General features: G+C 36.5%; 3 protein-coding genes and 1 long non-coding RNA gene across 6 annotated transcripts; 2 read left to right on the plus strand and 2 right to left on the minus strand.

Moving 5' to 3' along the window:
- Positions 1 to 231: 231 nt before the first annotated feature.
- On the minus strand, positions 232 to 2,240 carry LOC132165964 (uncharacterized). 2 transcript variants are annotated; one of them, XR_009438531.2, is made up of 4 exons: positions 2,069 to 2,240; positions 1,831 to 1,918; positions 1,086 to 1,436; positions 232 to 541 (listed from the first exon to the last, which is right to left on the minus strand). It is a non-coding gene; the product is annotated as an uncharacterized LOC132165964 (long non-coding RNA). The 2 variants fall into 2 exon arrangements; XR_009438530.2 differs by having other exon boundaries at positions 232 to 1,436.
- Positions 2,241 to 4,544: 2,304 nt separating this feature from the next.
- Positions 4,545 to 6,533, plus strand: PSAE-2 (photosystem I subunit E-2). Of its 2 annotated transcripts, XM_088511792.1 has the most exons (4): positions 4,545 to 4,719; positions 4,758 to 5,026; positions 5,946 to 6,011; positions 6,286 to 6,533. In XM_088511792.1, exons 1-4 carry the CDS (start codon positions 4,545 to 4,547, stop codon positions 6,388 to 6,390), a joined length of 615 nt encoding a protein of 204 aa, XP_088367918.1. In that variant the 3' UTR covers positions 6,391 to 6,533. The 2 variants fall into 2 exon arrangements, with proteins under 2 accessions (XP_088367918.1, XP_059432824.1); XM_059576841.2 differs by having other exon boundaries at positions 4,678 to 5,026.
- An 832-nt stretch (positions 6,534 to 7,365) lies between these two features.
- LOC132166084 (LOW PSII ACCUMULATION-like protein) lies at positions 7,366 to 10,507 on the minus strand. Its single transcript, XM_059576838.2, has 4 exons — positions 10,187 to 10,507; positions 8,342 to 8,914; positions 8,202 to 8,252; positions 7,366 to 7,864 (listed from the first exon to the last, which is right to left on the minus strand). The coding sequence occupies exons 1-4, from the start codon at positions 10,435 to 10,437 to the stop codon at positions 7,723 to 7,725; spliced, it is 1,017 nt and encodes a 338-aa protein (XP_059432821.1). The 5' UTR covers positions 10,438 to 10,507; the 3' UTR covers positions 7,366 to 7,722.
- Positions 10,508 to 11,843: 1,336 nt separating this feature from the next.
- Positions 11,844 to 13,418, plus strand: LOC132166450 (putative glutathione S-transferase). The gene is made up of 2 exons (XM_059577266.2): positions 11,844 to 12,165; positions 12,710 to 13,418. Exons 1-2 carry the CDS (start codon positions 11,857 to 11,859, stop codon positions 13,067 to 13,069), a joined length of 669 nt encoding a protein of 222 aa, XP_059433249.2. The 5' UTR covers positions 11,844 to 11,856; the 3' UTR covers positions 13,070 to 13,418.
- Positions 13,419 to 13,744: the final 326 nt, after the last annotated feature.

The raw sequence follows: 13,744 nt of genomic DNA on the forward strand, positions 1-13,744 counted from the left end.
AATCTATAAAATGATTTTTCTTCGTTTCGCTTGAAATTGAAGGGATCTTTATTACGATAAAATCTATTAAAAACACGATATTTCTATCTTAAAATTTACAATTAAGTGTATAATCCTATACATTTATGCTTCTTTTTTTTTGGACAATACCTGTAGGGCATTTGTGTGCACTTACAACATCATTGCATAATCCATTAAAAGATATTGCTATCACTACAGTAAAACATGTGCTCCAACCAAACAACATAATTGCATAGAAAGTTCAGTAAAACATGAAGTTCCTTACCAAAGCACCCTCACTCTCATTACAAAACCTAGCTACATTTTGGCATCAACCCACATCAGCATAACACTGTATTCCACAAAAGGATATAGACTACCACCACCTCAAATTCCAGCAGCAGATTGAGGGGGACCTTGAAGGAATCAACAGCATCGGCAAGCTCATCAGATGTTGCTTTCAAGTCTTCATAGTGCAGAGATGTCGCTCATGTCACCAGAAACTTGCATATATATATATAATATCATCTTACCAAAGAGCCTATGAGCAATGAATGAAATAAGAGCAGAGAGGAATACAGAGATTAATTATCATCATCATCATCATCATCATCCCCCACCACAGTATCTTTTCTTTTATGCAAGTCTAGAGTGAAAAAAATCTATAAAGGAAACAAAAGAAAAGAGAAAAATCCAATAGATCAACCCAGCAGAGACCAAGAAGCTCGTCAGTTATATGCCAAATCTATGTGGGATACAGAAATCTACCAAAACTATGATATGCCGATATGATAGAACTTCTATCAACCCAACGATTCTGGTCAATGAAGCACAGATTCTTTCAGTGGATTATAATGAAGACAGGACTGGTAAACTGAAACTAATAATGAAGTAAGCAAAAAGATTAATGAAACACAGATTCTTTATAGCCATTCTTGTTTACACATACTGACAGATAGCAAATTGTTAGCTGGGTATGTAAGGGCTAGAAACAACAATCTTCAATAGCTGTAATATTACGCAGATTTATAGTTAATAGCCTGAAATGCATGTAGGTGAAAATGAACCAATTGTATTGGAATTACCTGACATATACAATCAGCAAGACTTGAAGTGTTCCATTAGGATTGCTAGCTTACGATCCATTTCTTTTTGTTTTTCCTCCGTTACTCGTAGTCTTTCCTCAATCTTTTGTTGTCTTTCATCTGTTTTTCGTTGTCTTTCCTCCGTTTTTCGCTGTCTTTCCTCTGTTTCGCGGTGTCTTTCCTCAATTTGCTCCAATCGCTGCTCCATTTCTCTCAATTCCTCTTTTATTTGCATCAATTCATGCTGCGACTGATCCCACTTATGCTTGTAGTTGTCAGGATTGTGACTAGACCGAAAAGTGGATGAGGGACGTATGCCAGAGTTCCTCATACCTCTGATATGTCCCATGCCTTTGATATGTCCATGTAAATAATGACAAACCAAGAATAGAATCAACTGCTTTGTCTCTTACAAAACTAGAGCAAACAACCTAAAAAAAAAAAGACAGAAAATCTTGCACCATTCTCTACAAATGCTCCAGAAAATGAAACCCATTAACAATTTGAGCTTAGAAATTTGATGCAAGAAAGCCTTCCCCAGTTCTTTGAGCCGCCCCCGGCTCCAACTCTCTTAGCCATGCGAATAAAAATAAAAACTGGAAAAGAAACTAATACCTTCAACCATTATACCACGTAATTGCCATTTTTCACAAAACGCATTCACGAATCCAACATTGCTAATCGCAGCAAAAACAAATTATAACTATAAGTATACACACAAAAGAGAGAGAAATAGAGAACTGACGTGGATTAGGGTTTGCAGAACAAAGTGAGAGATGAATGGCTTCGACGCTGAACGGCAGAACTCCTCCCCGTCAGTTTTCTCTCCGTTACTGTCACAATCCGAGCCACACACTAAAAGCGTCAACTTTTACCCGAAAAATCCAAAAACAAAAACAAAATCACAAACTCCGAATTCGAACCGTCAATTTACATCCGAAAATTTTGAAAATAAATAAATAAATAAATATAAATTTACTCACCGATTGGCAGAGGCTTTTTAGGAGAGGAAAGTAGAAATTATTCAAAAAGCAGAGCTTTGCTACGAAGCGCTTCGAAAATAAAACCAGAGATTTGGAGGTCTGAAGGAAGGAGAGGAGACTGGTTGGATGGAAACGAGGGTTACAACTTAGAAGGAAGCTTGAATGAGGGCCACGTGTATTTTGAAAGTGTTTCTCTTTTCTTTTATTAATTTTAGGAGAAACTTCATTAAGGCCCCTGAACTTCCGGCCGATTTTGTAGACCCCCTTTAAACTTCAAAAACTCTCATTTTGGACCCTTAAACTTCTATTTTCTCTCACTTTAGACCCATCTGTTAGTTTTTAATGTTAAATGCCCATTATACTCCTACTCAACCCACTTGAAATTTCGAAAATGCCAAAAACTATAGCATCCACTCTAGCCCAAAACGACACCGTTTTGGGCATTATTATTATTATTATTATTATTTTTTTAAAAAAAAAAAAAAAAAAAGCAAAGGAAAAAAAAAAAAAAAAAAAAGGTGGAGAAGGATCGGGCTTGGCCAAAATGGGGTGGCCGGACCACCCCATTTTTGGCCAAGGGGGTGGCTTCCTGACCGATCTGGGGGTGGCCGGACCACCGGCCGGTATGGGGTGGCCGAAACCACCCCCAACCCCATGGGGGTGGTCCGGCCACCCCAAATGCACCGATCCCCCCCCCCCCCCCCCTTTTTTTTTTTTTTTGCCAAAGGGGTGGCCGGACCACCCCCTTGGCCATGGGGGTGGTCGAACCACCCCCAGATCGGCCAGGGGTTGGCTCCAGCCACCCTGATATTACTCCTTTCTTTTTCTTTTTTTTTTTCTTTTTTTTTTTTTTTTTTAATTTTTTGCTTTTTTTTTTTGTTAAAAAAAAAAAAAAACAAAAAAGTGAATGCGGGTGAGTTGTAATTTTTAGAGATCCAAAACGGTGTAGTTTTAACGAAGGGTATAATGGGTATAAAAAAGTCAAACCGTTAAATCTAACGTTGAAAACTGACGGAGGGGTCCAAAGTGAGAGAAAATAGAAGTTTAAGGGTCCAAAATGAGAGTTTTTGAAGTTCAGGGGGGTTTGCAAAATCGGCCGGAAGTTCAGGAAGCCTTAGTGAAGTTTCCCCTTAATTTTACTTTAAAAGTCTATTGGGTTATGGAGATTCTGGAACCATTTCGAATTGCCGTGGGTCAGGGTTGGTTGGGTTGGGCCATTTACTAAGTTAGTGGGTCAGTTATGGGCTATTAGTTGGGCCACAACATTCTTGGTTACTTGGCAGTTATTTTGGGCCAGTTTTTAGAGTCTATTATATAAGGGTCCGTTGTTAATGAAAAGGCCAAGAAATTAATTGCCTTGTATTCTTCAAGTGTGGAGGATGCGGAGACTAAAAGTGACAATCCCTCTTCATATGTCGAGTTTATGTCATATTAAGGTATGAGTATAAGATTATATAGGTCAATTTTAATTTGACTTATTGAATTAAACCGGTCCAATCCCTTAACCCTAACCCTATAATTTTGTATTGAGTTCGTGTCGGATTTGTGGGTTTTGTAAAAAATTGCTATCTATTATGTTGTGTCGATGCATGGGTATAAGATTATATAGTTCAACTCTAATCTAACCCATTTAATTAAATGAATCAAACTCATCAATCGTAACACATTAATTTCGTGTCAAGTTAGAGGGTCTTGTCAAAAATTGTCGACCTTAGTGGAGGGTTTGGCCATTTAAAGTGTGAAAATTACATTCTCATTCACTAAGTATATATAAACAATATCTAAGGCCATTACAAGTGGTATATGGTAGCCCTTTGTTCCCAAAAGAGAGATTTTTGGTTAAATGAGAGAGGGTTTTGAGAGGAAAATAGCGTGCGGTCAGTTAAAACGCTATCGTTGGCAATTTGGATTTCTAATTGTTAGGGAGATAAACTGTTACAAAGTTTTACCAAAAGTATATTAATATATATATTTAAAAAGCACTATAATCCAAAAGTTTAAGCTAATCGGCTTTAGTCTATTTAAGTATATTAATTATTATTATTATTATTATTATTATTATTATTTTAATATTTTCTCAATATAAAACTCACAACGTTAATAGTGCATAAGTTTTTCTTGCCCAATTTTGACTATACAATATACATGAGCCTTTATTGGGCTGCCGCACATGCATCATCATTTGTATCTTTGTAAAATTTGAGAATTACATATTTCTCCTCATCCTCATGAATATTGTAATAGCCATGTATGAGACAGCAAAGCTGGGGCATATGATTCAGTATCATAGGCAATATCTTATTTTGTCAGGACCCTCTTAAGGCATTTGAGATTCTGATAAAGAAGGTTTGGATGAGAAAACGCACGAGTAAAACAAACAACTAAAAAATCAAGTAAAATGAATAGCAAAATGAAAAATTCGAGAAAAGAAAAGAAAAAACATGACTTGTAATCACATTATCCAAAGAACTGGGATATGGTGCATAGGTGGCAGCACCCTAGTGGAGGAAACGATTTATTCAACTTGCGAAGATCAGATAAATCTCTAGACAACTTAGAAAAAATCCAGATCATTCAAAGCCTCTCAATCTTTGCTCTATTTTGTCCCACATCCATTTCAAAGCTTATTGATTTTGGGGAGGGACCGAGAGAGAGAGAGGGAAAAACAGAGAGATCAGAGAGACAGAGAGGCAGAGCATGGCAACCTGCAACATGGCATCGGCTGCTTCTGGGTTTGTGCTAACACCTAATGTTTCAAGCAGCACAAGTTCATCTGCCAGGAGCAACATGGTATGCTTCCCTGTCAAGAACAACAACAGCAGCTACAACAACTCAAGGCTTGTTGTCGTAAGGGCAGCTGAGGAGGGTGCAGCTCCACCAGCCCCCACCGCAGCACCAGCTGCAGGGGAAGCTCCAAAGCCTAAGCCACCACCGATTGGACCCAAGAGAGGCACTAAGGTCAGTAACCCACCTTGTCACTCGTGTCAAGCAAATTGATACCTGAAATTACTGAAGATAAAGGTTCATCATAACATATGCTTATGAACCTATCGGGTTATGGGTATAGTATTATATAGGTTAATTCTACTCCGATTCATGAAATGGGTCTTACCCTTGTCCTTAACTTGCTAATTGTGTGTAGGATTTGTGGGTTGTGTCAAAATTTGCAGACCTTAGTGTCATGTGTTGAGACATGTGATTATATAGGTTAGCTATAGGATCTGACTCATCTAATTAAAGAGCTCTGACCTTAACTTGCTAATTTTGTGTTGGGTTCGTGTCGAATTTGCTGGTTGTGTCAAAAATTGTTAGTTTTATATAAAACTGAATGGATTACTGCAAAGTAACAAAAAGCCTAGGGACCATTGGAATGTAATTCTTGCTTGTACCCATTTTCATTGTTGATGAAACTAACAAACTCATAGTCAGAGCAAAGGGTGTTATATTAGCCTTTCTTTTTCCTGGTATGTGTAAATTTTTTGGAAGAATGTAGGCTGACTTGAGCTTCCTGGCCTCTTATTAGTATGTGGTTTTATCTCATACTAGCAAACAAAGTAAAATGGAGAATGTCAAGCACTTGTAGAATTGGCAATTGTAATGGAGATTGATACCTTGAAAGTCTTCCAGTGACACCATAATATAGCATGTTGAGAGTTATACCACTCAACCCAAAAGTTTAAGCTTATGGATTTGGGTCTCTTGTGACATCTTTCTAATGTGAGCCTCAACTTTTTTTAAACTAACACGTGTGTACTCAACGACTATGATTAATATTTATTCATTTCCACTTCACAAGATTTCAGTTATGTAGTTGGCATTTTTTTAAATTATCTAATCATACCCAATTTCTTTTTAATAAATTACTTTCACTCCTCAGGTTAAGATTCTTAGGAGGGAGTCTTACTGGTACAAAGGCACTGGATCTGTGGTAGCTGTTGACCAGGTCAGTGCTCTATCTTTCTCTTCCATATATTTTTTTTGGCAGAATATGATCCTCTATATTTCACATTCTCTCAATTTCAGCCATTTTATATTTAGAATTTAATGTTGTTGTATCTAACAGTATAAATGATGTTACGTGATAGATATGTTGGCACGTCATTTACACTATTGAATAGAACAACATTGAATCCTGACCATGAAATGAATCCTTGTCCATTTTTGGTTATTGTTTAAGCTTAAGTATTTGATTTTCTGTGTCGAAATCCATTTGACAGGATCCAAAGAGTCGCTACCCAGTGGTTGTTCGGTTCGACAAAGTAAACTATGCAAATGTATCTACAAATAACTATGCATTGGATGAGATTGAAGAAGTTAAATGAGTGATGGTTGTATTGTAAGAGTAATTGTAATTCTTCCACTATTCCACTCTCTAGTGTGTGTCAGGAATGTGTATCATACTCTCTTTGATTTCTTGTCTCTTCTTGCTTATAATGTTATGATCAGATCGATATTGTTCATGACAGACCACATTGGCTGTGATTTGAACCAGTTTTTAAGAAGGAAGGCCACCATTAATTCTACAATTATAATAACACCACAATCTTTTTTCCATAAGATTTCCTTTGCAAAACAATATGAAAAACGGTTTCTGAGACATTTTTGAACTTTTGAGAGCAGAAAGCAACTTGAATCTTTATTTTTCTTTTTTTTTCTTCTTCTTTTTGGACTTGTTCTGTAATGATGGACAACATTTGAAGAACATGGCTGATGAGATTGAACCATTATAAAATCGTCCTGGTAGAGGATTAATGCTAGCACAGTCTCATTGAAGTAGCCCTTCTAGAAACAATCTGAAAAGGTTTAACCTTGTACAACCACAAGATTGCTGGCAAAACCTTGTGAGTTCTGCAGTGCAAGAGCAAGAGTTTTGGCAGAGCACCCAAATGTATATGCAGATGAAGGACAATTGGCATGTGTGTGTGCGTGCTCATGGGTAAGCGCGCTTTTGTGTGAGAGAGAGAGAGAGAGAACAAACACAATTTTCCAACTTGGAGCATTTTCTTAGGATCATTATCATTAATTTGCAGCAACAAATGAATATGAAAGAGTTGCCCATGGCAGCTTTTATGGCAAACACCTATGCAAACCGCAGAATTTATAAATTCAACACATTCACCTCTTAGTGGTTCCCATGGTTCAATTTGTTTCTGAACAGTCATTTTTGGCAGAGAATCATATTCCATAATCACAGAAGTTTCCATAATCATATTTTTCATTGTAGTAGTGAAGTATCTTCCAAACAATTTAAGAAAGGAAACAATTCAACAATTTATAAATGCATGCATCCAGCATGATTTTATAAGAAGCACAAGCATCATTGTACCTTTGCCATTGATGACAATCTCCGCTTGTGCTTCAAAAAAAAAATAATAATAATGAAAGAAAATACAAATGATCTTGCTCCCAAGAAATAATAAACTGGGCTAAATGTTAAAATCATGGATAGAAGACCTATCCTAACAGAATGCTGTTATTGGTAGCAAGTCAAGGAGGAGCAAAAAAGAATACAGAATTGACCAATGAATAACCAATAAATGCATCAAGTTCACAAGGAGGCTATCATTACTTTTATCAGAAAGGTGTAAAGTGAGGTATTATAATTCCATCAAGTTGAAGAGAAAGTGACCTTCAAAACACAGGAAACACCCTCTTCAAAGAACTCTTCCATCCATGCCATCCAAAAGACCTGACCATATTCCCTTTACGGGAGGTAATTGCGCAATAAATGCATTCCAAGGGGGGTAACCAACGCCGCTACCACGGACACGCCCATCCATCCGAAGAGATAGATATCTGAAAAAATGGATACGCATAAACAAAATCACTTAATGCAAGCATTCTTATGCTAACTTCCCACATATATATTCAAGAGCATCTATCCATTAAATAATTTTTTTACAGCAGACAGACTCAATAAACTCATTCAAAATTGTCTAGAGATGTATCATGTACAATGATTACCATGATATTTGATTACAGTCTAAAAGAAAGAACAGAAATACAAAAATAAGAAAGGTGGGTCGGGATGGGTTGGAATTTAACATGAAGCGAACTGGAATAAGGCATGCAAATATGCATGTAAAATTCATGAACTTCTTTTGTTCAAGAGTATAATATGTAGAAAACTTACACAGGAGACTCTGAGGGAACATCAGCCAGCGTTTTCTGATCATCTAGCCACCTATTGTTTATAAGAACAATATCATATATGTGAGAGACATCAACAGCCTGAAACGGATTGACACTTATTCAATGGACATTGTCACTTACTTGGACCACTCAGAAACAAAAGCAGGTGACAGCTGCCAGAGTCTCTTCCTTTTGGTTGTAATCTCCTTGTTCTCTTCATTTTCTTCAAACTCAAAATTAGGCAAATTTCCATCTGTAGCGAAGGGTACTACAAGCACTCCTCTCTCCAAAAGGCTTTCAGTGAAAGGTTCACTCAGTCTAAAAGACTCCATAATGTAGGATGCAGGGCCAGCACAAATTACAAGACGAGCAAACCCTCTCAAAGAGCTGGCAGGGATAACCTTCTTTTGGTCCACACGGAGCTTAAGATTTGAAAGGCTTTCCTCCCTTGAAAGCCTAGCCAGTTGAGCATTCTTAGCATTGTTCTCCCTAGAATAAAGGAATGCAAAAAGAGAGACTGCTCCAATGTCTATGCCAAGACCTTTCACCATGTCAAGGATTCCAACTGCTTTTGCGGGGTTCGTTAGAGCAGCAATCAATTGTGTGGTTGCTATTAATCCTCCCAGAGTACCACTTGCTATGAAAGCAACATAAAAGAACATCCGAACAGTCCGAAAGGGAGAAAGAACTTCGCTCCGTATTTTGGCTGTAGAACTGACAACAAATAAAATTATGATTACAAGGAATCCTCATATGTAAAACAGAACCTGGTAGTGGTAGGAAAAGCATTGGATAAAAAGAAACCAAGTTAGAGAAGAAATTGAAAATGCAACCAGCCTTATTTTCTAATATATCTTTTTACTTATACTTTAAAATCAGTTCGAAGTGCAAACACAATAAAGTGAATTGCTACTCAATACCCTTTTTTCATTTGCTTTATTTGAGTTTAAATTAAGGAGTGTAGTTTCGGAAACTAATATCTATTTATTCGAAAGACAGTATACTAAATGATGTCTCCAAAGTTGGATTTTTTAAATCGAACCAAGAATATGGGTCAGAGGAATTATAAAGAAGCATGTTGAAGTAAGTGAAATAAATTGGATTTTCTTCTTTCCCTAGTTTTTTTAAGAACTGCAACACTTCAAGTTATCTCATGTCAGTCCTCAGTAATTACCAAAGAGTCTCAGATACCTCATTCAGGCATACAATATAAGCATGTTTATTTCTAAATTTCCTTTCTTATTACTCATCCCTCTCATTATCCTCAAATCAACTATTCCAGATCTTTGGACACTCCTTTGACGTCCTAGAATCACACACTACAAACCATTATCTTTCAAAACCATACAACAGTTTGAAAACTATTCGATGCGTCAATCACAAAATCGCACCAAAAGGATCCATGTTCATGAGATGTCACAAAGCACCTGAATGTGAACCTAATTAATTGGGATTAACACTTAGTTGAGTTGAGTAGAGTTGAGAATCACAAAAAAAAAATCGCCACTTTTCCAATCCAGCTCAATATTTGTTAAAATATTAATTAAATGATTAAATCAATCATTTCCTATCGGTTTGAACTTTTGAGATAATGATAGTTTAACATGGTATTAAGATCAAATGTTTCATCAATTCACTTTGTATTTCAATTAAATATTCAATGTATTGGGCCCCTCACTTACTAAAGATGAGTTTGAACCATACACGAGGAAGAGTGTTAGAATATTAATTAAAAGATTAAATGAATCCATTCCTACCGGCTTTCGGGATAGGTGGTGGTTTAACAATTTTCATAAACAACATCCCCTTCTTGTTGATCAAAATGAGCACTATATTTCTTCGTTGGCTCAATATTGAATATTACTTGGCAAAAAGCTAAAATCTCTCTCCCCATTACAGGATAAAAGTAACCCCCCCACCCCCACCCCCCCAAACACCCACAATTCAAATTCAGAAAAAAAAAGTAATACGAGAGATAGAGAGCACCTGATTTCAGGGGATGGCTTATTAGCAGCGGAGCAGATGATAGTGGAAGAACTTCGCTTCAGGCTGCGTGGACAGCGGCATGCTACTGCGTTGACAACGGAGCAGATGTCAGAAGGGACCAACCCGGTGTTTCTGTGAACAAGAAATTGGCGGCAGAGAAATTTGAAGTTGTTGCTGCAGCTGCTGCCGCCTTTGTGATGAAGAGGTTTCGGCGGTCGGAGAATGTACGGAACTTTTGCCACAGAAGCCATGGCTAAGTGCTAATCACCAGTTGGTGTAGTTTGCCGCTTGTTCAGAGTCTTTTGCCAACTGCTTTTGGATGGATCAGATGGATGACCACAATATTGCCACGTAGACGCTTGACCGTTGCCCCCCATAAGCCCAAGTTACGTTGTCGATTACTTGATTTTTGGGGTGGTGAAACTTTTGGGATGGAAAGCCCCCAAAAAAAGAAAAAAAAAATGGTGTAGAAATTCAACAAATTAGAAAAGAATTTCTGAGGATTAATTAGGCGGAGTAATGCAACATGTCTTTCTCGTATCCTTTATAATTTATGTGACTTTTAAAACCACAACTGAATTTATGATTGATCACTATTAGATTTTGATCTAATTGTGATTTTAAAAGTTCCCAAGAGATAGCTCAATCGGCTGGAATTATGCCTAATGAAGCGAAGATCACTAGTTCGAATCCCCCTCCCCTTCTTGTGTGGACATGTTAACAAAAAAAAAAAAGTGATTTTGAAAGCCACATCACTTTTAGAGGGATAAAAAAAAAAAAAAAAAAAAATTAGTATTATTCCCTAATTATCGTTGGTCAGTGTTTGGCACATTATTATATTAATTAAATAATTTAAATTCATTTTTTTAATTATTGGTGATTCAACATAACATGGTATTAGAGTAGGATGTAGATGTCCTAAGTTCTAATCTTGTCTTTATAATTCATCTTATATTTCAATTAAATATTTCACGTGTTGGAACTTACTTATTAAGGGGGAGTTTGAACCCACATGTGAAGAACAATGTTAAAATATTAATTAAATAATTAAAATCATAATTTCTTATCGGCTTAAGTTTTTGAAATAATTATTAATTCAACACATATATTACATGTCTGCTTAACAAAAAGAATCGCTTTAATACTTTGATTTTGTTTTGTTCCACTTGTAGAGCCTCACCAAATGCGTTTATTAAGACAGTAACTTGTGTTTCTGTAATTTATATAAGAGATTGTTTTCTTCGTTTTACTCATTTTGTTGATTTCCATACTTTATTATAAGTTCATGTCAAACTGACGTGACAATTTATGTAACACTTATCAAGTTTTGTGGCTAACGTGGTAAGTACAACGTCAATTAGTGGTTGACGTAGTAAGTGTTACACAAACTGCTGCTACAATTTGTAAGGGCATTGCAATAAAAATTATAATACCCCAAATATTTTCGTTTGTTTTGTTGGTGTACTCTTGGGCATGTATTCTTCTCCTTTTCACACTAGTATTTGTTAAAGATATCCAAAGTCAAACATACCAAAAGCCTTCAATAAAATAACTTTTCTCCTAATCCTTTGAAATTCAAAGCTGATGAAGACCAAGAAAACCAAATCATTTGTTCAAGTACCATATGAACTCATTTCCAGGTTAGAAAGAAGATCACATAGCCAACAAGAATGGAAGAAGTGAAGCTCCTGGGAGCCTGGCCTAGCAGTTACTGCTACAGAGTTATGTGGGCTCTGAAACTCAAGGGTGTGAAATATGAATACGTAGAGGAGGATCTTTCCAACAAGAGTGAGCTTCTTTTGAAGTATAACCCAATTCATAAGAAGATCCCAGTGCTTGTTCATGGTGGAAATCCAATTTCTGAGTCAACTGTTATTCTTGAGTACATTGATGAGGTTTGGCCACATAATCCCTTGCTGCATCATGATCCTTATGAGAAGGCCATGGCAAGATTTTGGACAAAGTTTGAAGAGGAAAAGGTAATACATATTTTAATCTCTATATATGTTTATTTAACTCCATTTAAGAGTATGAAATTCTCAAATTACTAGTGGGGTTTTCTTCCTCTTTATTCCATATTCTTTCATGTCAAAGTTCTCAAGAAATTTTCACATTGAACTGTTTAGGACTTAAAAAACCCAATCAAGTAGTAAACTATGTTTTTCATTTAAAAAAAAAAAAAAAAAAACATTAGAGGAATTCTAGCAAACTCAAAACTAGAAAACTTGATTAAGGGTTCATTTGGTTTAACGGTTTCAAAAAGTGTGGTTTGAAAAATATCAATTTCAAAGCGCAGTTAATGGAAATTTAATTTTTAAATATACAGTTAAGTGTATTTAAAATTGCTCATTTTAGAAAATGCACCCCTTTATCTGCTACTTGAAAACCATTATTTGTTTTTTAAAAGCATTCTGAAATGAGACACTTTTTGTGATTTTGTTTAAAAACGCACTTCTAATTTACGAAATCGCAGGGTCAAAAGGATTGTAAGAATCTCTAACCTCTTGTTTTTGGCTTCCCTAGAGCCCCATTTTTTTCAGTTTCTTTCATGCTGTGGGAGAAAAGCAAGAGAAGGCAACAAAAGAAGCCAAAGAGCTGCTGAGAATAATAGAAGATGATGGCCTTGTGGGGAAGAAGTTTTTTGGAGGCAATGAGATTGGATTGGCAGACCTTGCCTTTGGCTGGTTATCTGCCTGGCTCGAAGCTATGGAAGAAGCAGTTGGTGTAAAACTGCTGGAAGCTGACAGCTTCCCACGCCTACATGCTTGGAGGAAAAACTTCAGGGAAGTGCCTGTGATCAAAGAGAACCTTCCTGTTGGCAAAGAAATGCTGGAATATTTCAAACGCCTAAGGGAGATGTTTATTGCATCAGCAACCTCATGAATCTTAGCTTTGGAATTTTCCATGCAGGCTTTGTTCTTTATTTCCATTGTTGGGATTTTTTTTGTTTTGTTGTTTTTGGGAACCCCTCGAGGCAAGACCCTTTTAGGATCCATCCATGTCTGGTAAACTCTAGATACACGACCTCGCCCGTAAGAACCATGTATTATGTGAGGTAATTGAGGAGACTCGAATAGTTGGCCTCGTGATATTACACCGAACAAGCGACCATTCAAACTAACCCTTGCGGGCCCATTGGTGGGAATTTGCAATATGATTTCATTATCACTTGTATTCTCATTGAATTAGTCATTTTCACGTCAGTTTATAAACATAATAGATGTCATGTGGACTACAGCCCGATAAAAACTAAGGCTAACAATTTTCATAAGAAAATGCTTGGAGTATTACAGCTTTTTATTATAAGTTACTTACAAACTCACATGACCGTTTACATTTTAGTGGTTGACGTGACAAGTGTCATGTTGATTGCCACACAACAGTCCACATTTTAGTGGTTGACGTGATAAGTATCACGTAAACTATATGTCAGTTTGTAAGAAATTTGTAATAAAAATTATAATACTCCTAATAATGTTAATTATTGGAGGCTGAGATGATAGACTAGTCATAATCAATAAATTAATTTCTTATAAATTTCGTGAGGTACATTAGTTA

The sequence above is a fragment of the Corylus avellana genome, chromosome 11, assembly GCF_965113065.1.
Source record: "Corylus avellana chromosome 11, dhCorAvel1.hap1.2, whole genome shotgun sequence".
In the NCBI taxonomy this organism is placed as follows: Eukaryota; Viridiplantae; Streptophyta; class Magnoliopsida; order Fagales; family Betulaceae; genus Corylus; species Corylus avellana.

Coding starts and splice junctions, on each gene's coding strand:
- PSAE-2 (XM_088511792.1), top strand. CDS start 4,545: ATGGTGCATAGGTGGCAGCACCCTAGTGGAGGAAACGATTTATTCAAC. Junction 5,027..5,945: donor GACCCAAGAGAGGCACTAAG/GTCAGTAACCCA, acceptor TTCACTCCTCAG/GTTAAGATTCTTAGGAGGGA. Junction 6,012..6,285: donor CTGTGGTAGCTGTTGACCAG/GTCAGTGCTCTA, acceptor TCCATTTGACAG/GATCCAAAGAGTCGCTACCC.
- LOC132166450 (XM_059577266.2), top strand. CDS start 11,857: ATGGAAGAAGTGAAGCTCCTGGGAGCCTGGCCTAGCAGTTACTGCTAC. Junction 12,166..12,709: donor CAAAGTTTGAAGAGGAAAAG/GTAATACATATT, acceptor TGGCTTCCCTAG/AGCCCCATTTTTTTCAGTTT.
- LOC132166084 (XM_059576838.2), bottom strand. CDS start 10,437: ATGGCTTCTGTGGCAAAAGTTCCGTACATTCTCCGACCGCCGAAACCT. Junction 8,915..10,186: donor AAGCCATCCCCTGAAATCAG/GTGCTCTCTATC, acceptor ATTTGTTGTCAG/TTCTACAGCCAAAATACGGA. Junction 7,865..8,201: donor GTTCCCTCAGAGTCTCCTGT/GTAAGTTTTCTA, acceptor CCATTTTTTCAG/ATATCTATCTCTTCGGATGG.